Source organism: Echinops telfairi, unplaced genomic scaffold (assembly GCF_000313985.2).
Source record: "Echinops telfairi isolate 266 unplaced genomic scaffold, ASM31398v2 ScPeMD7_3533;HRSCAF=4204_0, whole genome shotgun sequence".
In the NCBI taxonomy this organism is placed as follows: domain Eukaryota; kingdom Metazoa; phylum Chordata; class Mammalia; order Afrosoricida; family Tenrecidae; genus Echinops; species Echinops telfairi.
In genome coordinates this window covers 105,874,575-105,895,465 of record NW_022107431.1, presented here as the reverse complement: position 1 = coordinate 105,895,465, position 20,891 = coordinate 105,874,575, and the positions used below count along the sequence as shown (strand labels likewise).

General features: G+C 39.6%; 1 protein-coding gene across 3 annotated transcripts in view; it reads left to right on the top strand.

Moving 5' to 3' along the window:
* The window catches only part of ADGRB3 (adhesion G protein-coupled receptor B3), a 513,164-nt gene that overhangs the window by 457,960 nt on the left and 34,313 nt on the right, over window positions 1-20,891 (top strand). For 2 of the 3 annotated variants that reach the window (XM_030886780.2, XM_045294360.1), the window contains exons 22-23: window positions 5,258-5,356; window positions 5,684-5,855. In XM_030886780.2, the coding sequence (XP_030742640.1) occupies window positions 5,258-5,356; window positions 5,684-5,855 (271 nt within the window). The remainder of the gene's footprint in view (window positions 1-5,257; window positions 5,357-5,683; window positions 5,856-20,891) is intronic. The other variant, XM_045294359.1, reaches the window with a different exon arrangement.

Genomic DNA, 20,891 nt, shown 5'->3' with positions numbered 1-20,891 from the left:
CAAACACTATTCTTGTCATACATGAAGTGACACTGACAGAAAGGAAACTGTATGACATTTTGGCTTTAATTTGCTAGTATTACACATAGTTTTCACTTGCCTATTTTAACCACTTACAAGATTTAGAAAAGCGTCTCTCTTAATTGTACTGTTACTGTAATGTCGCTCAGTCTAATATCTTTTTTTTTTTTTTGTGAGTGAATGAATCAGTGAATGAGAGTGAGTGAGTGAGAGAGTGAATGAGTCAGGGAGTCAGTGAGTGAGAGTGAGTCAGTCAGTCAGTGAATGAGAGTGAGTAAGAGAGTGAGTGAGTGAGCGAGTGAGTGTGAGTGAGTGAGTGAGTGAGAGAGTGAGTGAGTGAATGAGAGAGTAAGTGTGAGAGAGTGAGTGAGTGAGAGAGTGAGTGTGTGAGAGAGTGAGTGAGTGAGAGAGAGTGTGAGTCAGTGAGTGAGTGAGAGAGTGAGTGAGTGAATGAGAGTGCTCAGTCTAATATCTTAATGAAGACAATTTATATGCGGATTGATAGCAGTGTTGTAAGGATTCATATCATCACTTGATCATTTAAATTTATAGTAAACTGAGTGATATATCAGTGCCTTTTAACTTCGCACTCTTATCTCCTTTATAAATAGATCTCCCTTTTGTTAAATTTTGCCTTAATTCAAAACACACCCAACATTTCATTTCATGATTTGTGTTATAGTACTTAATAGTCATAGAATATGATCATATGCCAGTAAGCATTTTAAATGTTCTCTGGGTTTTTATAATTCTTATTAAATGACTTTTATCATGAGATATGAAAGCTTTTTTTCCTTAGTAAAACATTGACTTTCCTGGTTTTTATTATGAAAATTTGAAATTATTGATATCAGACATCAGAACGACAGTGCTGGATTGAAGATTTCAATGAGGAGAGGGTATCATTTCCCATCTAGAATAGAGGTTTGTTTTGTTGCTTTTCCCCCCAGACAGAAATGTCTCCCTAGTACCCTTCCATGAGCAGACTTAAATGTAGTATGGAGAAGGAGTTTTCTATATGATGTAGACCCAAAGGTTTGATATGATTACTGCTGTTAGTCTACCACGTATAGTCTAAATCACAGTAATAGCTTCTTCAGTTATTCTTTCCAGATTAATCATGTCAGAGTAAGTGGATCATATTGTGTACTAGATATAGAATCACAGCTTTACCTCTGTGACATAAACTTGTATATTGATGTGTGTGTGTGTGTGTGTGTGTGTGTGTGTGTGTTTATAGGATAAAAGTTTGAAATTAAGCAGAGCCATGCTCACTATCCAGCTTTGCATTTTTCTAGGTGTTTGTCTTTGGGTCCAATACTTAATATTTCTGTCACTCAATTTTCTCCCCTTTAAAATGGGAATAATAACTCCTACCTCAAGAAATACATGAAATTTGTTGTCTATAAGGCAGTCATTAGATTAGCACCCAAATGGTAAAACGCACTCAATGTATGACATATGAGAGCTACTCTTCTGATAAGGGGAATGAGGAATCCAAACCAGACAGGTTTTTTTGCAAAGATGCCTGCCCTCTCTATCAATCAAAGTCTAGTCTTCCACCGTCATGACGCTGAGCTCAGCAGAGGAGATCATGAGAATGAGCACAGCGCAGACGGTTGATTAGACTTCTGGTCAGTATGTTTTTCTTATTGAGCTCTTGTACATCCCTTGTCCAGTTTCACTCCTGCAGGCCCCACTCGTGCTATTAGAAAAGTTCAGGGAAGGAGAAATAGGACCATATTATGAAGTTAGAAATTATTCACTTCATTCTAGGTGTTAATAAAAGCAACTACAAATGTAAAACCACTAACTCTAAAAGTATTCTTAGAAGTGACCTACATTTATTGGCAAAACTGAGTCAAGCAGCATTTTTCTGGTTCAAAGGTCATTGCTGAAGGGACAGAAATATGGTTACCATATTATGAAAGCAGATACTTGGCAACCACCAAAGCACAAAGCAGCGATTCGTAAATTAATAGTTCTAGTCTTGTTTTTTAACACACATGTCTCTTATGAAAGAGGCCTCAGTGTATACGTATTTAAATTTGCTCTGCACTCCCATGTGTTAATTGCAGGGATTGTGTTTTAGAAGATATGGGCGTTGGGAACTAATTTTGGTTGATAGAGAAGGAGTGAGGGCAATAATGAAGAAGGAAGACAGACTTCAAAGAAAAACAAATAATAGAATTAACTAAAGAGACATGGCAGGAGTGTAATGGATTGACTTCACAATTGGTCTCCTTCCTTGTAGAAATTGACTATTTCAGATTTCTTGAATATAGATATATATAATAACCATTTCTTTGGAAGTTTTGTTTATAATTTTGAATCAAATAAGGTGCCAAGAAATTCCCCCTCTCATTTTCTCTATTCTTCTTATTATAATTGGCTATTAGAAACTTCTAGGCATATAGTTTATGCTCAATAAATATTTATAGAGGAATGCATAAAATGAATGAGTATTTAATAAATATACTAGTTTAACAAGTTTTATAATACTCAAACTATATTAAAATTTTCAAACATATGAAATATATTTCCCAAGGGGCAGCTTATGATTCAATGTCAATACATTTATTAAAATACCAGTCAATTAAGAACAAGATAAAATGGCATGTCTTTTTAGGAAATCTGAAACAGAAAATCACTTCAATGGAGTTTTCTTTACCCATTACTATAAACGGCTTCATTTTATCTATGCATACTGAATGAGACTAATTTCCCAGTGTCTTTGACACACTTTGGGAGATATTTTTCCAAAGGTAGGAGTTATCATTTCTTTCCAAGGACATTTTCATATTAAGACTAAAGCTATCATATGCACAATATTAGAAAGCCTTTACAGACTGTAACTGCATGTGAAAACATGTAGGTTGGCATTGTTGACTTCACTTAAAATTTTAATTGTCCTAAAGAAAGAAAGGAAACCAGGAAGGGAGTCACATCTGTCGAGGAGTCTTAGTACTGGTTGGAGCAGACAAAGAGGAATGATGTCATTCTCTGACAAGCGGGAGCCCGGATGAATATTGAGTCCATTTGAATTTGAGGGCAGTTTAATTCCTTTTCTTTTTTTTAAAACTGTCAGCACTTTTTATTTTATAAATGCAGAACAGCCTTTGTAGCAGAGACAAGATTTTATTTCTTATTGCATCAATTCCATTTAGCATACAATCTACAGTAAGTGCTCTTTGTGTTACATTAATTTCATTAGTAATTGTACAAATGAGCAGGAAAATAAAAGAACTTTCACTGGATAACATATCTTTACTGGCTTCATTCACACTCGGTATCAAAACTCTCGCGGTGCCCAGTCTGAATCAAGCATCGTTGTTCACAGTTATTTCTACCTTGCTGTTCATCTCAAATATATCACAAAGAGACAGACCTGAGAATTTTGGACACAGATTTAAATTTTATTTTCAGAAAAATCTATACTTGGATGAAATCTGTTTTCAGGGTCAAAGTATTGGCTCATGTATCACACAATTAAAATCATTTTTTTGTGATCTTTGACGTTCCCATCTTGTTTCAGAGCCAAGAGCCAAATTATTTTGAAATGGGGAAAAATAGCTCATCTATGTTTGAGGCCCAAACTCAAAATATCCTTTAATCTCTAGAGAAAAGCAACAATAAATGACAAAAACCGGAACAAAACCCATTGAATCAATTCCCATTTATAATGACCCTGTAGTACTGGCTTTTAAAAATCTTACCATGATAAGACTTAGTAACACTGAAGAAACTTAAATGAATTGAACTTTAAAAAATACAGCTGTCTGATTCCTATTGAACGAGAGCCTTTGGGGGAGGGTCAGAGGCACAGCTGGTGTGCACTGCGGGTAGTCCTGGCCTTTGGGGGCTATCTCAAACGCATTGCCATCCCATGGGGCCAACCATGGTCTGAGAGGTTATTGGCTACATATTATTTTGAAAACTATGGCCACATATGGCTGATACATAGACCCTGGTTTGCAGTCGTAACGTGAGTGACTTAGTGGCATCTCTTCTACCTTACACTCAATTCTCAAATTTATTTAGCTAATACTATTCATATTTATTATGTCATCCGAGCACTCTTCACAAATGAGTACATTTCTGTATTTTAAAGAAACCAGACCTTATAAAGAATGACTATCTTCTATTTTCCTTTCTTCTACCTTTTTTATTGTACACATAGTTAAACAGTTCCACTGTCATATTTTAGAAAGCCTACAGGGCAAACATATCTTTCAGACACAAACGCCATGTAGGCATGAAAATAAGAAGCTTACTGCAAGGAGATTATTTCAAGGTGTTTTGAATTTTGATTCAATAATTTTTTTTGGGGGGGGGGTTGGCTTTATTTTTTTTCCCCTATAAGAGTATTGTTTTCTCAAGCAGCTATTTTCAGTGGGTTATTTATTTTTAAAAACCAGGTATCTATAGTTTTTCTTTCTAGGGCATTATGATATGGTATATTGAAACTGAACTATTTGAAACTGAGTTTACCTACAAAAATCTCTAGATAGTGGTAGACCATCTAAAGGCTCTAAAATGGGAGCTTATTACAAAATGTATAGAAAGAATATTTCATCTGATGATTGTGTTAAATGTATTGATTAAAGTGAAAAATTGTCACTCTTTATTATCAACTAATATTCCATCAGATTTCATCAGCCCCTCTATTCAGATCATCCAAAAAATATTGACAGTGCATCGGTGCTATAAGATATTTTGAGAAAAAACTCAAGATATAAATGTATTGAGATGGAAGCTGCATCTCCCACAAATGATTAAAGACTTAAAGTGTACATCTTCCTCTGATGGACTTCTACGAAACGTGCTGATGGTTCAGAAGGATTTACCTGATAACTGGGTGCCTTCTGTAAAGGCCATTGAAAGTCCTTGAATGTAGGTGGCTTCCCGTGTTTGCTCATCAAAGGTCTGGATAAAGGGTTTTCACTGTATGTCTACACAAGTGCACGCTTCTGTTTAACTCAATGTCCCGGGCCGATCGAGTGTCAATGATGGGGATATGTATTGCATGCCACCAAGGCCCATATGATTACAAGGGAAATGTTAAATGAAAAGAATATGTGAAAATGCATCTTTAAGCCAACCGAGAACATTCATCTTTGATAAATACACTTATTTTCTGCATGAAATGGTATTGAAAAGCTAACTTGCAGCAGCAACTTTTTTTGGTGACAATTCAATATTTTGTTCTTTTTGTGGGTGTTCTGTTTGTCTGCAGTCAGATGAGTGAGCCTCATAGCGGTTTGACGCTCAAATGTGCCAAGTGTGGAGTAGTTTCAACAACAGCTTTGTCAGCCACCACCGCCAGTAACGCCATGTTAGTCCCAATCATTTACATCTTCTTGTTACAAACCTCTTACAGTGCATGTGAGAAAAATGCTATGATGAATAGTAATAATGATGTGGTTGCTAATTACTAGAGCTAAGAGCATACTTAAATATTTATCATTGGCAACTGCCCTTATAACTATGGTGGGATGGTCTATAACGAAATAAATAAAGCTCTCAAATGTTATCTGCTTTGTGGCTTCCAAGTTACTGGTCTTGGTCCACGCATTACAGAATGCTTGCTTGGATGGGGGTGGTTATTGTTGGGGACCTGGTGTGCAGCTTCCCAGTGTTCATTTCTCTGGTCTCTCCACAGGGCTTCTCTTTGGAGCTCCTGCGTGGTGCTGCCTCTCCTGGCCCTGACCTGGATGTCTGCCGTTCTAGCTATGACCGATAAACGCTCCATATTGTTTCAGATACTGTTTGCTGTGTTTGATTCCTTACAAGGCTTTGTGATCGTCATGGTCCACTGCATCCTTCGGAGGGAGGTGAGAAACCAACTTCCTGGTGCCAGAGTGGGTCATATGTGCGGCTGCTAATCCGCGAGGGCAGCAGTTCCAGCCCGCTAGCCGCTGTGAGGGAGGAAGCTGAGGCTTTTTTCTTCTGTACAGATTTGCAGCTTTGGAAACTCCCAGGGGAAGTTCTAGTCTCTCCCATAGGGTTACTACGAGTTGGAATTGACGCAATGGTTGTGAGATTTTTCCCATTGTAATGACTTGACCTTCTTAGAAAGACAATCATTTAGGACTCAAAGCTCAAAGGAAACTCAGAAGGAGAGTGGGGACTTTGAAAGTTACAGAAGAAAAGCGGATGGGGATTCTACAAGGGGAAGCGCCGCCCCAGGTGCCAGGAACAAGGGAGAACAGATTAAAGAAAGGTGATTCCAGGAACAGGCATGCTCTGGCCCACTGGCTAAGCAGCACTTGGTTGCTCACTGAAAGGTTGGCAGTTCAAAACCCCCGGCTACGCTGCAGGAGAAAGCGTGGCAGTCTGCTGCTGTAGAGAGGACAGCCTTGGGAACAGTGGGCGGGCAGTTCTACCCTTTCCTGTAGGGTTGTCAGCATCAGAATTGACTCCGCGGGATTGGGTTAGGTTTTTGTTTTTTGTTTTTTTTTCATTTCTAAATTATTTTTATTTTCATATTTTTTTTAATAATCAATTTATTGGGGCTCATACAATTCGTCACAATACATAGATCAATTGTGTAAAGCACATCTATACATTTGTTGCCCTCATCATTCCCAAAATTTTCTTGCCTCTTGGGTTCCCGGAATCCGCTCATTTTCCTTTTTTTTTAATTAGGTTTTGAAATGCTCTTAGGAAAGCACAGTTGCTGTAAGTAGATCTGTTCGAGAAGGAGATCCCTGGTAGATCAAAGGGTTGGCAGCTGCTGAGAGACAGTTTTGACTAGTGGGGACCCCGTGTGCCCAGGGTAGAACTGTGCTGGGGGCTCGCCAGGCTGGGAACTCTCAGAAGCAGATTAGCAGCGCTTGCCTTCTGAGGCACATCCAGATGAGTTTGAACTGCCTGTGTTTCAGCTACCCGTGGAGTGCTTAACCATGTGTGCTACCCACGGACGTTTTAGGGAGAAGGCCGGGACGCATATTTTTACAAGTTACAGTTTACACACATAGCGCACTACTTCTCGGATGCCTTCACTTACTGGTGCTTCTAGCCACAGCACCATTCCTCATGCTTAACAAATTTCATTTTAGAAATGAAATGTTGAACAGCGCTTTTGTCTCTATACTAAATTGTCAAAAGGTTACTAAAGAGTAATGATTTTGTTATGAATATGTATGCTGTAAAAAGAACAAAAATGTGCATGATAGACAGGCATGGTCCCTTAGAACTATAGACCTGCGAGTACAGTCACAGCATTTCTCCAGGTGGTGGCCGAGGGTTATTGGCAGCAGTGACGGAAGGAAGAAGTCTCCCTTCATAAGTGGAGACACTACCCTGCCCCGATTCCATCCCAAACACTGCTAGATCCCAGGCTTGAGGTGGTTCAGCATAAAATACTGTTTTCCAACCAGTGTGAAAATTCATCTGAGTGCTTGCCAGCATTGACGCAGTGTTTACAAGGTTTATGAGTCATTTTAACATTTGCTCTGGGGATGAGTGGTGACTAAAACACACCCTGACACAGTGCCATGTTAGTGATTTTGAATACACTCTATGCTGTCATTTCGCATTATCTAGCTGCAGTGAGAACTTTATTATGATGTGCACATTGCAAAAAGATACATGTGCCAATACTCCACAAAATGTTTACAATGATGTGTCCGAGGAAGCCAAAAACTTTTACTCGATTGACCAGCTGGGAAGAACAAGATGCCTGAGCTGCTTCCATAGGATACAGTTGTCAGCAGTCAGGCCACACGTTGATTTAAGAGCATTATAAGATGAAAACAGATGACAAGTTATTTCAATTTTCACCAAGGGAGTGTGTTTCAGCACTTTAAGAAAAATCTGATTTAACTAACAAATACCAAGCCTGAACTATCCCCCACCACACACGTCTACAAAGGATTTCAGTATTAAAAATCTTCCAAGTACCAGATTATTTTTAACCTTCTTTATAACCAGTTAAAAAGCACTGAAGCCTCGGGGGTGAAGGGCTGTGTGGCTAAAGGAAAGATGGGCAGTTCAAACCCGCCACCTGCTCTTCAGAAGAAGGATGGGGCACTATGCTTCTGGAAACCTACAGCTTTGGAAGCCCAAAGGAGAGCCTGTGTTGTCCTTTTCCATTGCCACGAGTCAAAGCTATTTGATAACATTGCTTTATAGCCAGCAGCTCTCAGTTTTGGCTCATGGGACACATGTGTCAGAGTGGAACTGTGCTCTGTGTTCTCAATGACTGACCATTTTGAACTTGACCACTAGGCATTTCTTCCAAGACCTCTCTAGGTGGACTCGAACCTCCAACCGCTCTGCTCGTGGCCTTGCAGGAAGCTGCCCACCGTCGGGGACCCTATGGATTCCTGGACAGGGTTTCACAAAGCGGGTGACGCCCAGCACAGATTTGTTCTTTCTCCTGGAAGTCCATGGTATCTTCTGTGTTCTTCATCAACAGCCTCATTCAAAGGCACCGCTTCTGCCTTGGTCTTCCTTATTCGTTGTCCAGTTTTCACTACTTGTGAGGCAGTCGAGAAGTACCCAGACCGTGGCTGGATTCAGGGACACCTTACTCATCGAGTGGACTATTTGAATTTTAACTCTTTAAAGAGGTCTTTTTTCACTTTTTAAATAGTTTTATTGGCACTTCATCCATGTATCGTATGATTCAATAGTTCAATCATATCAAGAAGAGTTGTACAAGATCACAACAATCAATTCTGGAATATTTTCTTCTTCTTTGTACTCATTGCTGTTCATGTAGTTTTGTATTAATATCCTCTTCCAAATTATTCCACCCCCATTACCATGAATGCAGGGCCCTCTCAGCAGTGGTTGCTCCTGCTTCACCCTGGCAACCGCAGGGCCAGTTTGGTTCTTTCTCCCTCGTTTTCCAAAGTCGTTTTCATGATACAGTGTTCACACGCCATCATGTGATTTATTGACTTTCGCTTCGATGGTCATTGATTGTGGATCCAAATAAAATGAAATCCTTGGCAACTTCAATAGTTTCTGCATTTATTTTGATGTTCCATGTTTATCCAGTTGTGTGGGCTTTTTGTTTTCTTATGTTAAGATGTGATTGATATGAGAGGCTCTAGTCTCTAATCTTCAACTTCAAATTATCTTCATTGTGAGCATGTCTAGTTGTGTCATCTGCATATGAAAACTGTCTTCACCCGATCTTGATAACCATGGATGTCTTCACATAGTCCAACTTCTCAGATTATTTGATCAGCATACAGGTTAGGTAAATATGAAAGGATACAACGTTGATGCACATTTTTCCTTATTTTAAAACCGTATGGTATCTCATTGATCTAATCAAACACCATTTCATTTTAGCTCACTAATGCCTAAAATAATGGTCTGTCTTTTAGTCCCCATCTATCTTTAGTCCCCATCAGCATAACGATGTGTTCTGGAATTACTGTTCTTCACAGTGTTATCCTTAATTTGTCATGGGCCAAACAACCGAATGCCTTTGTGTAGTCAATAAATCACATACAGACTTCTTTCTGATATTTTCTGTTTTCACATAAGATCCATCTGACATCAGGAACAATATCCTATGTCCTCTTCTGATTCCAACTCAAATTTCTGGCAGATTCTAGTAGATGTATTACTGCAACTCTTTTGTAATTATCTTTAGCAAAAGTTTACTTGTGTGCAATATTAATTATACCGATCAATAGTTTCTGCATTCTGTTGGATCACCTTTCTTTGGAATGGATCTCTTGAAATTCTCTTCACAAATACAGATCGCTCCTTGTTTATTAGCGAGGTGGCTGTCATCCTGATTTTTGGTATAGACGAGTGAGCATCTCCAGTCCTGCATTCATTTGTTCAATTATTATAGTGATTGGTATGTTATCAGTTCATAGAGCCTTGCTTACATCAATGCCTCCAGTGAATCTGGACTTCTTTCAATATTCTCCGTTGATACTTCCTTTTGACACTGTTCAATATTTTGCCCATAGAATCCTTCAATATTGCAACTAGAAGTGTAATTATGTTCTTAATTTCTTTCAGCTTGAGAAATGCTGAGTGTGTTCTTCCCTTTTAGGTTTTTAACCCCAGGCTTTTGCAAATTTTATTTTAATACTTTACTCTGTCTTCTTATCCAGCCATTCTTTAAAATCTTTTGTTCAGCTATTACGTCATCATTTTTTTCTATTCACTTTAGCTGTTTCAAGAGCAAGTTTCAGGATCCTTTCTGACACCTGTATAGATTCTTTCTCTCTTTCCCGTCTCTGTGATGACTTTGGCTTCCTTTGTGTATGCCGTCCTTGATGTCATCCCACAACGTATTTGGTTCTAGTTCTTAATGATCAATATCTTCAACTGAGCAATTATTTCACAGTCATCTTCTGGCTGTATCTGACTGATAATATTGAATTCTTTGTCTTCTCTTTTACCAATAAAGTTGAGTTGACTCACATATAGTATATCTAGTGAGGTTCACTGTGGGAGTGAGGGGGTCCCCACCACTCAACCGGGTCTTCAGGAGCGACGTTGTGATTGTGGAAAATATTAAAGCTAGACAGAGAGCAGAGCACAGGTGTTCCTCGTCCCATGTCAGGACTGAGAGAGAGAATGCATTTTCCAATGGGTATACATAATGGGACTTATATTTCATAAGGTAAGCACATCATACAGCTAACATACAACCAAGTGGATGGGTGATATCATAAGCGAATAATATAATAAACAAGCAATAAGGTGAGGCCTATCTTGATCTAGTGCTAGTTGACCTCAACCCCCCTGAGCCCTCCCCAGGGGTAGTAATCTCTGCTCAGTATCAGTAAGAGATGTCACAAGAGAGTGTACTACAGTTCACAGTGTTTGGCAATAGAACCTGGTTGTTCTTATCTACCGATAACCCTCAGGCACAGTGAAGTAGCCAGACACAGAAATGATTCATCTAATACGGTAGTAGCTCCTTTCAGATTGCTCCTTAATGGAAAGCTATTGCGGGGGCGGTGGGGGGTGAGGCACATTATTTGGCTTGGAGAACATCTACTTGAAAACATTTCTATCTGGGAATAATGGAGATCTTTCTCAAAATGTGTCTTATTTTGTTAGAAATTGCCATTTGCCGGGAATAGATCCTTGGTCTTGCTAAACTCTATCGTGGATTGTGAGAGGAATTTTCCACCGAGGCTGTATTCCCGGCTCCCAGGTTGTCTTTGTTTCCAACTTTGCTATTCCAACCTCAGGAATTATCGATGAGCTTCGATTGCTCATTAGAGCAATTTCAGAGGACAAAAGTTGGTAAAAAAAAAAAAAAAAAAAAAAAGACCTTCAGCTTTCTTGTCTTTGTCCTAAGTGGCTGATAGAAGAATTTAATCATATTAATTGGCCTTCCTTATAGATATCTGGATATCACTTATCATTGGCACAGGTGTACTTCAGAATACATCTTGAAATGTTCTTCTTAACAAAGAATGTGACACTATTCTTCTTCAATCCGCCATTCCTTGCACAGTAGACCATATCATTGTCTGGTTCAGAATAGCCAACACTAGTCCAGTTCAGCTCACTAACGCCTAGAAGAGCGCTCTTTATATGTGCCATTTCAATTCCCTGGTGCTGTGCATTTTACTTTCTACAGCGCAGTCACGGTTAGACATGTTCAAGCTAGGTCTGTGTTCATTCTGAGTTGTGCCACAGCAACCGCTGGAAATCTGAAAGCTGCAGTCTCTTCATGGCACTACTTGGAGGAAGCCGCTCTTCCCCCGTGGCATTTCGGTTGCTCTCCGGCCTGAGCGGTTCATCTTCCAGCATCTATGAGACAGCGCCCGGCTGTCAGCTGAAGGTGTTCCCTAGGCAATTTTTCAGAAATAGATCTCCAGGGCCCCTTTTCTAGTTTATCTGAGTCTGGAAGTTCTGCTGAAACCCTGTTCACCACAGATGACCAAACTTGGTATTTGAAATATCACCGGCTTTCAATCCAGCATAAGAACAACAGAGAAGGCTGATATCACAATGTGGCAAACGGGCAGCATGGTGGAGCGAGCCTTCCAGCGGTTCTCAGGGCTCGCATAAGACCGTATTTCCGATGGTCTTAGGAACCGTAACACCGCTCCTCCATCGGTCCGCCCGCATGCAGATATGCCCATATAGGGGTCCCCACGACATGACAAACTGCACTAAAGGGTCCCAGCAGCAGGGAGGTGAACCACTACCCTAGGCTGTGGCTAGAGGGTGCAGGTTTGAGAGGGACACATTAGTATGATGGCTCATTATCAACTGTTTCCTGCTTGCATGAAGGCACATACTTGGCACAAACAAAATGATCTCGATCAGAACTTGTCCATGCTTACTAATTGGACTATTAACTGTCAAAAATCTGAGATTAGGGTAATTAAGTCAAAGCATTTAATAAGTGCTTCTGTTAAAGTTGATGTCAGTAAATATGTGTTTTCTCTATCAATGTGGAATAAAAATGTGAATATTAGCCCTGTTATTATTGCATTTTCAAAGATTAGTTCAAATTGAATCATCTTCCAGCTGATAAATTAATAGCATGGTGACAGAACCCTTTTCAGTTCCAACAGTGAAACGACAAATCACACCCCTTTTTCTACCCTGAACCTGAAAAATACCTCATAAATATTGCTGCAAAAACTCAGAGAAGATTTCAGTTATAGGGCAATTCTGTTTCAGAATGCCTCAAAGAAATTGTTTTAGAAAAAAAAATGAAGAAGAAAATTGTTTAAAAGTTCCCCCCCCAAAATTCCCACATCATAATAAGGACTCAGCAGTCCCACAGAAATTATTTTTACTTTATAAGTATCCATGCCCTGACACTGAAAAATGTGTCTAATATATAAGACTTGTAATCGCATTGCTTTAACATTAACCACAGCAGAAGAGAAAAGAAGCACATTCCCACAGCCTCTCCGTCTCCAGTGAGTAAATGCAAGTTCATTAAAAAACAAAACAACAACAACATGCACACAGAAGACAGTGGATTAGATAGCTCCTTTGAAAATATAAAGTAATAATGCATCGTGCCTATTAATCTCCTTGATAATCCCATAGGCGGAGGGAGGAACACAGAATTATCCCTGTTTTCCATTCCCTTCAATGTCTTTTTTTCACCATAATTCATGCTGCTCACTTGAATCGTTTTACTTAGAAAAGTGGAGGCGCTGTGAGAAATATGTTGATTTAAAGAGACTCAGTCCTTGTACAGACATATTTCTTTTTCGAATGTGTTTTTCACCTTCCCCAGCATAATTGATGGGGCTTAAATCTTAATGATTTTTCTCAATATGAATTCAGAGAATTTCTTTTGTGCTTATTTACTTTTGCATATTTTCTGTGAAAGAGTAAGTGTACTTGGGGGAGGAATACATTCTTGCTGCTTATAAAGACAAAAGAAATGAAGTACTGTCACCGACATTTTGAATTTGATGTTTATGGTATATAATTTTTTTAAAGTGCCTTTGCTTTTAGTGGGTTCAATTTTAAAACTGAAATCATTTCAAATCAGGAGATAAAAGAGAATTGATTGCTATTACTGCCAACTCAGCTGTATTCCACATTTTCTAGAAGAAGCAAAGCAATTATGTACAGAGCAATTTGTTGTAGCCTTGAGAGTTGATATCTTAGTATTTTAATTTCATAAAATATATACTCTTTATAGTTTCTTCTTTTGGAGTACCCTGTCTTTTGAAATATTTTCATAAATACTTCTTTATGGAAGAGAGACTAAGAAGGGGCATTAGAATGAAAAGAAAAATGTAAACCATCTGAATTATCACACGCGTTACTTTCAGCAATCAATCCCAGATCTGGGACATTACTATGAGTAATACCTAGTAAGACAGAATCTAATAGAAAAAAATACAGATGTGATTTTTCCTTCTTCCATCTTTTGTTGACTAGAATCCATTAGGATTAAGCAGATAACAGCGTACACTATTTACCAGTCTCCACAGTGCTATGGAAATTCAGACCACACAAGAGTTATGCAACCTTTGAAACAGCTGCAGTTGCTAGGAAACCACTTTCTCCTTGCCAGTGGCACCCTCTCTCCTCTCCTATCTCGGGGCTGTGCCTGCCTCTGAGACAATCTTACAGCTTGTTGTCAGGGGGGGAAATAACCAGATTTTGATACAAAATAAGCTACAATAAAGCCTTTTCACTAAATGAAAGGGAAAAAAGGAAAGTGCTTAAATGGATAATTTGGGATTGAGTGTGAGGACCCTGTGGCTGTCCTGTAGAGTTAGGGAGGTAACTGGGCCAGGCTCCCCTTTTCTCTCGCTCCAGAGCTGGCAGGAGGTCTGCACTGCACCAGATGAGGTCCCCGAATCATTATCCAAAATCAAGAAGTGGTTGTTTTTGTTTTGTTTTTAACAAAAACGTGCTTAAAATAAACACGACCATTTTTACCTTATTCTCTTTTCCCTTCCTACTATCCTCTCTTCTCTGGAACCCCTCCCCCCCTCCCTCTTTTCTTCCTTCCCCTCTCCCACTCCCTTCCACCTCTTTCGCTTTTCTTTTTGCTAATCTCTCATTTAGTCTCGTTATTTTCATAATAAGGGCGGCATAGAAACCTCTTTTCCTGTTTACTTACTTCGTGCTGTTGTAATGCATCTCATAAGTCAAAACTCACTGCTGTCTAGGAGTGAGTTCTGACTCATAACGACCACGTTGCTGATGTTGGTTCCGACGCACAGTGATCTTGGATACACAGTAGAAGGAAACACTGCCCACTCCTGCGACAAACTCACCCTTGTTCTTTATGATGGAGCCCATCGTTGCAGCCACAGTGCCAATTGAGGGCTTTTCTTTTCCGCTCGCTGCCCCTCCACTTAACAAGCATGGCATCTTTCTCCAGGGATTGGGCTCTCCAGATAACATGCCCAAAATACATGAGACAAAGCTTCACCATGCTTGCCTTTAAGGAGCATCCTGGCTGTACTGCTTCCAAGACAGATTTGTTTGTATTTTTGGCCGCCCCATGGTACTTTCAATATTCTTCACCAGTACCTCATTCAAATGCATCACTTCTCCTTTGATCTTCCTCATTCAAGGTCCAACTTTTACAAGCATTGGATTGATGATACCATGGCCTGGGGCAATTCTCAAAGTGACAGCCTTGCTTTTCAACAATGGAGAGGTCCGGTGTAGCAAATTTATCCAATGCAATGTGTCATTTCATCTCTTGACTGCTGCTGCTTTGAGCACTGAATTGAGGATCCAAACAAGATGAAATTCTTGACAACTTCAGTCTTTCACTGTTTATCATGATCCACCTTTCCTAGCCTCCATCGACTGCTCAAATTACATTAGATTGCCTTTTGAAAAGTGATTATAGATGGTTCAGTCACAGAATTCTTGACTTTCATGTGACAGACTTAGGTTCAAGTCTTGGTTAGTTTACATGGTTAATTCACCAGATCAGGTTTCTGCAGAGCTTTCCGCCTAAGAAAACCCCGAAGATCTTCTTTGAAAATCAACCAATGACCCGATATATCATAATGGTCTGACTCGTAACCAATCAGGACTGGGCAATGTTTCCATACGCACACGACCACCATGACTCTGGGCCGAGTACAGTCAACAGCAACATTAGAAGACATCCGTAGGTGTGGGGGTCAGGATTCAAACACGTATTTTTTAGGGAAATCAATTCAATATATGTTGCTGTTGTTAAGTCTTGTTGAGTCGGATCTGACTCATAAAACTTACATAATCTACCTTACCCCCACCCTCAAAAAAACCCATTTTAAAATTAATTAGATCAAACCATTAGTAACAAAATAAGTAGGCAGCAATATTTTTAAAAGCCTATTCTATGTGCAGTAGGTTCAGATGGAGAGTTGCTTAAATCTGAAGCTTGATTTTTAAAGGGAAATCAGGTTTGACTTACCTGGGGAGGGGGGCATATTTGTTCCCTATAGTAATGAAAAGGGGAAACGTTTCCATTGATCTCTGAGGATGAGGAAATGTATAGTAAGCGACTTCAGCCTGTAGGGAGGTTGAAGGGGTGGGGGCAGAGATGCTGTGGGAGAATCAAAATAGGACAAAGAGCATAGAGTTTCATGGAGCCAAGCATATGGTGAATGGAAGAGCGTTTGTGTCTTCTCTGGGCCACCAGAGCACATCACGGCATAAAGAGAATGATGTAATCAGGGACACCAGAGCGATATTAAAAAAAAACCAGTTTCTATTTGCAGCAGTGAGAGATAGGATGGATCATTTGAGGGCATAGCATTATGATGAGGGAAGGTTTCAAAGCATCCTGGTTAATGTGATCAGTGGTCAGAAGAGGCACTCTGGATGGTGTTGTGAAGAGCGCTATTGAGGGAGTAGCCCTGGGTAGCGAGGGTCAGGATATCGATCCTAACATTTTTAGCTTGCTCTGAAAGGAATTGTACATGGATGCGGATTCAGGGAAGGGGAGTGGACTGATAAGCACTTTATTTTTATTAGACTGGATTAGATGTTCAAAAACAAATGCATTTCAATGAGATTTTACCTGTTTCCTGTTTAATAAAATAAGATGTATATCTTGAAGTGGGAGAATGGCTACCAGTCCCATAAGAACAATGAGTAGTATCAGAACGGAGCACAGCAAACATTATTGCCCTTCAGTAAGCACAAAAGACCTGAGAATATGTTCACATTCCTAGCTACTTTCGCCCCTAAATTTGCGACTCACTTCTACAAATAGCCATTTCCTTTTTCAGGGAAGGGACTATATAAATTCTACCTTTCCTCCAGATTTGGGCTACTTTGACTTGACCACAATGAATTTTATCATGAATATTTTCAAGAGCCTATCTTAATCTGTACATGTGAAGTGCATCAAGTCCATGCAGAGACTTGCGAGGTTAGCAAGAGCGTGAAGTCAGATATGAAAGATGGCCCCAGGGAACACGTCGAGAGAAGGAGGGGAGAGTCCATCAGAGAGACAGGCTAACTGCAGCCTAGCTGCTGGGCAGCATCCCACCGGGTCCTGCTGTTAAGCACAACCCTTCTGTTGAAGCCGCACCCTGCCTCCCAACTATCCCCACTCCGGGGAGCAGCAGAGTTACTTCTAGGTCAGAGTCAGGAGAGGTATGTGATCATAACTTGGATAGCAAGTTCTAGAAAGCTGAGGCTCCGTCCCACTACAATATTGTTCCACTGGTCACCGAAAGTTGAAAAGGATGACAATAAAAGTTGAAACACAAACCAAACTCATAAGTTCTCATTTCTTACGTTTTAGTTGAATTATAAAAGATTGAAAATAGTGGTGTAGCAACTTAATTTCTGATGAGTTTGGGAGTAATTGTTTTGATATTATCCATCCTTTAAACCGTCTTATTATTTTGCTCAGCAAAGCCATGAGAGGAGACGGCAGTGTGGTGTGATGGGAGGCCTAGCTTTCACGTCAAGTGGCTCCACGCTGAGCCCTGCCACTTATTATGGTTATGATTTTAAGCAAGTACTTAATCTTTCTAAGCTTCCATTCTCTCAACTATGCCACTGGGATAATGCCTGCCTCCGAGAGGGATCGCGTGAGGCTGAAATGCGACTTCATACATGAAGACATAGGTCATGGTGTCTCAAACATAAATTCCCTTCCTTCCTTGCTTGCTAAAAAAAATGTGGTTACAGCTCATGCAGAACATGTACGTGAAAGATAAGCAAGGGAGACTTACTTGACTTCCAAAACTGACACCAAGTAAAGAAGGTAATTTAAAGGTAACAAGTTACGCTGACTTCAGAGTCAAAGTCAGGACCGAAATTTGAGACCAAAAGTCATGTTTTTTTCTTCATTGTCTAGTAAATGATAACGTTTCATTTTTTGTTGGCTTCCTGCCTTGCCATCCTAGAAGTCAGATAATACTTTAATGTGAAGTCATTCATGTTTCTTATGACAGTTGGCACACTCTACATGGAATTGAGAACAGTCTTACCCATTGTTTAAGGGTTAAGTTATATAAGATTTAACATTATCAAAAATAGCTAAGGCACTTGCCCAAACAGTAAGTGATAGTCGGAATACGATTCAGCACAGTATAGAGTGGTAGAATGACAATAGCACTGAGCAGTAGCAAACAACGTACGTAAGTCGCCCCCATCCTAACGCTAACAATCTTAAGTAATTACAACCGTGTCACTTTCTTCCTTTCCTGGGCTTACAACCATCCTCTGGAATAGGAAGCCAAGCATAATGGGAGGCAGAACTATCTTTTAAAAGGTCGAGATGGGGGTCTGAAACTCCCTAGCTAAATACAGAGTTCATTTCAAACTGCACAGCTCTTCCCTGGGAGGGTTTTCTGAATTGCAACGCTGCCAAACATTGCTTGGTGCTCTTCCCTCGCCATCTCTAAACCTGGCACTGACTTTCACAATGACATTCTGCCAACTGCCTTGTGGGAGAGGACCAACGGAGAAGCTCTCTGCTCACTGCTGCTGTGGGACCGAATCACACTCACCCTGGGGGACAGACAGGAGCCAGACACACCCCTGCAAACCTCTTGGAACGTATGTCTGGTCCAAGAATCTGTCCGCACTCCGAGCTGCTGAGTTTTCTCAGGAGGTTCAGAGTAACCCTCAGTAGGTGCAGTCAGGCTCCTGCCTCGTTGAAGGCTCTCGGAAGGCAATCTCCACAGATGGTTGTTTTCATCCCGCCTTATTGTAAAGCACAGTTCTTACCATGCTTTTTTTTTTTCCTTTTGAATAACATCAATTTTCCTAAAATTCCTTAAATATGCCATGACTATTTGCACATCACTTATTCACTACTGCACTGGCTGGCAGGTAATGTGATTAATGTGATATTAAAAAAGAGAAGAACATTCAAAATCTCGATTTTTTTTAAAACTGTGCCATAGTTTAAGTGAAAGATATATGGTAAACTAGCCTTATCTAAAATATATATTACTGGACTTATGTTTAAAAAAATGCTAATTCTGAGAGAACTTGCTGTTATAATGATTTTATTTTCTAAACATAATTGTAAATTTAAATTGTTACTTAAATTAACTAAATAGTAAAGAGTTCAAATGATAAGGATTTTAATTACTCTAGAAATTATTTCCCTGCCATCTTGATCACAAGGCAGGAAAGGTACCCACCAGAATGCTCCCCCCACCCATTGTAATAATAACTGTTGGCACCTGGTTTTCCGTTCAGAATGAGAGCTGACCAGTTCAAGATGCTGTTTTTTTTCATTTTGTTTGTTATGTTTTCGCTTTGTCTAGGATTAACATCCTTATAGACTTGTTTTTAAATGACTAAAATGAAAAATTTGAATCCAGTCATTCTCTCCCAGGGAAACTCACATTGATTCACCAAAGATAAATTCTTTTTAACTGCCTGACAGGAGATTCAATTAATTAGCACAATGTTTTCAAATAGCTAGAGATGCATTTTCTGGGTACTGTCCTGCCTGAGGCACCCTATCTTGTGAAAAGGAATATGCAGGGTAACATCTGGTCAGTCTAGTCATTCTTCCCCGACAATATTCAACAGATATTTGAACGTAATTCATCTGCATTGCCCCTGTATGTTTTAAAGGTTTTTCTAAAAAAATCAAATCGAACTATCTGGAATCAAGTCACAGGAGCCCTGGTGAGCAGCTAACCACAAGGTTAGCAGTTTGAAACCACTAGCCACTCAATGGGAGAAAGATGGGGCTTTCACTCCTCTGAAGAGTTAGTTTCGGAAACCCACAGGGGCAGTTCTACCCTGTCTTATTGGGTCACCATAAGTCAGAATTGACTCAGAGGTGATAGAGTTTGGTTTCTTTTGAAATCGAGAGGGATTTCTCCTGAAAACCCATCTGAATTTAAGGAGTCAGAAGCACTGAAAATGTCATGGAATTTAATACTTGAATTATGGTATATATATGGCTATTAAAATGACCTAGAATTTACTGGTGAAATTTTAGGCTTTTCTATTTTATGTTCCCTCTAAAATGCATTGACTGATTCATGAAGCTGACATCATTCTCCAGTGTAGCAATGCCCTTAATACATGGCCATATTGGGGAGTTTGGGAGTTTAAGTATTTTAACTACTTATGTGTGTATGTGTGTGTTCTGGAAAAGGCTAAATTTCTTTTATAGCTCTTTCAAAAATTCAGGTTGTGAATTTTGAAGAAAACCTGCAGATGTTGCAGGTTTTTTCCATAGTTCATTGTCGGCCATAAATATCCTAACAGCTATGTTTTGAAGGCCTGAAGACTGTGTGGCTACTGAGGACCAGTTAAATTCATGTTCGGCATTATCAAGTGTTACCTTTCTTACTGTATCTACGCTCGTATTTAGAAATAGATTTAAAGAAAATAATTTTCGTGAGACAAGTTCCCAGAATGCACTATTTATAATATATTGTTTATCCTCCTTTATAAATGTGCTTCGAAAACAGTTGCCTCAGGGCATAAGCTGGAAATTAGCGTGTACCTATGTTTCTGCTATTGGTCCTTTGCTTGGCTCTTTGTTTCTAACCGTTGATGCTCATTCGTAGTGTTTCCTCAATACATATTCTGCAGAGCAAGAAGTGATGACTAGTGACCATTATGTTCATTAGCAATTTAAAAATTATTAATCAGTCACTTTATAACATTTAGCTATGATTTCTTCATCTAAAATGGAGGAGTCTGAAAGCCCGCCCATGAAAGAAACTGTCTTTGTCCTAGCAGTGTTGTTTTCATAGGGAACATCTGAGTGATTTTGCCTTATTATTTACACTTTCCTTCAAGAAAAGAAAAGCCAACTGATTACACTGGATCTGAAATTTTACCAAAGTATTTGAAAAGAGGAAATAAGAAATTACCTCACTGGGTTATATCCAGAAGCGTCTCACTTTTGATCAAGGAAATACCGTAATTAGAAATCCTAGAATCTGAAATAGAAGAGAAGCCAGGAAACCTTGGGCCCATCTGCCAATTTCAGA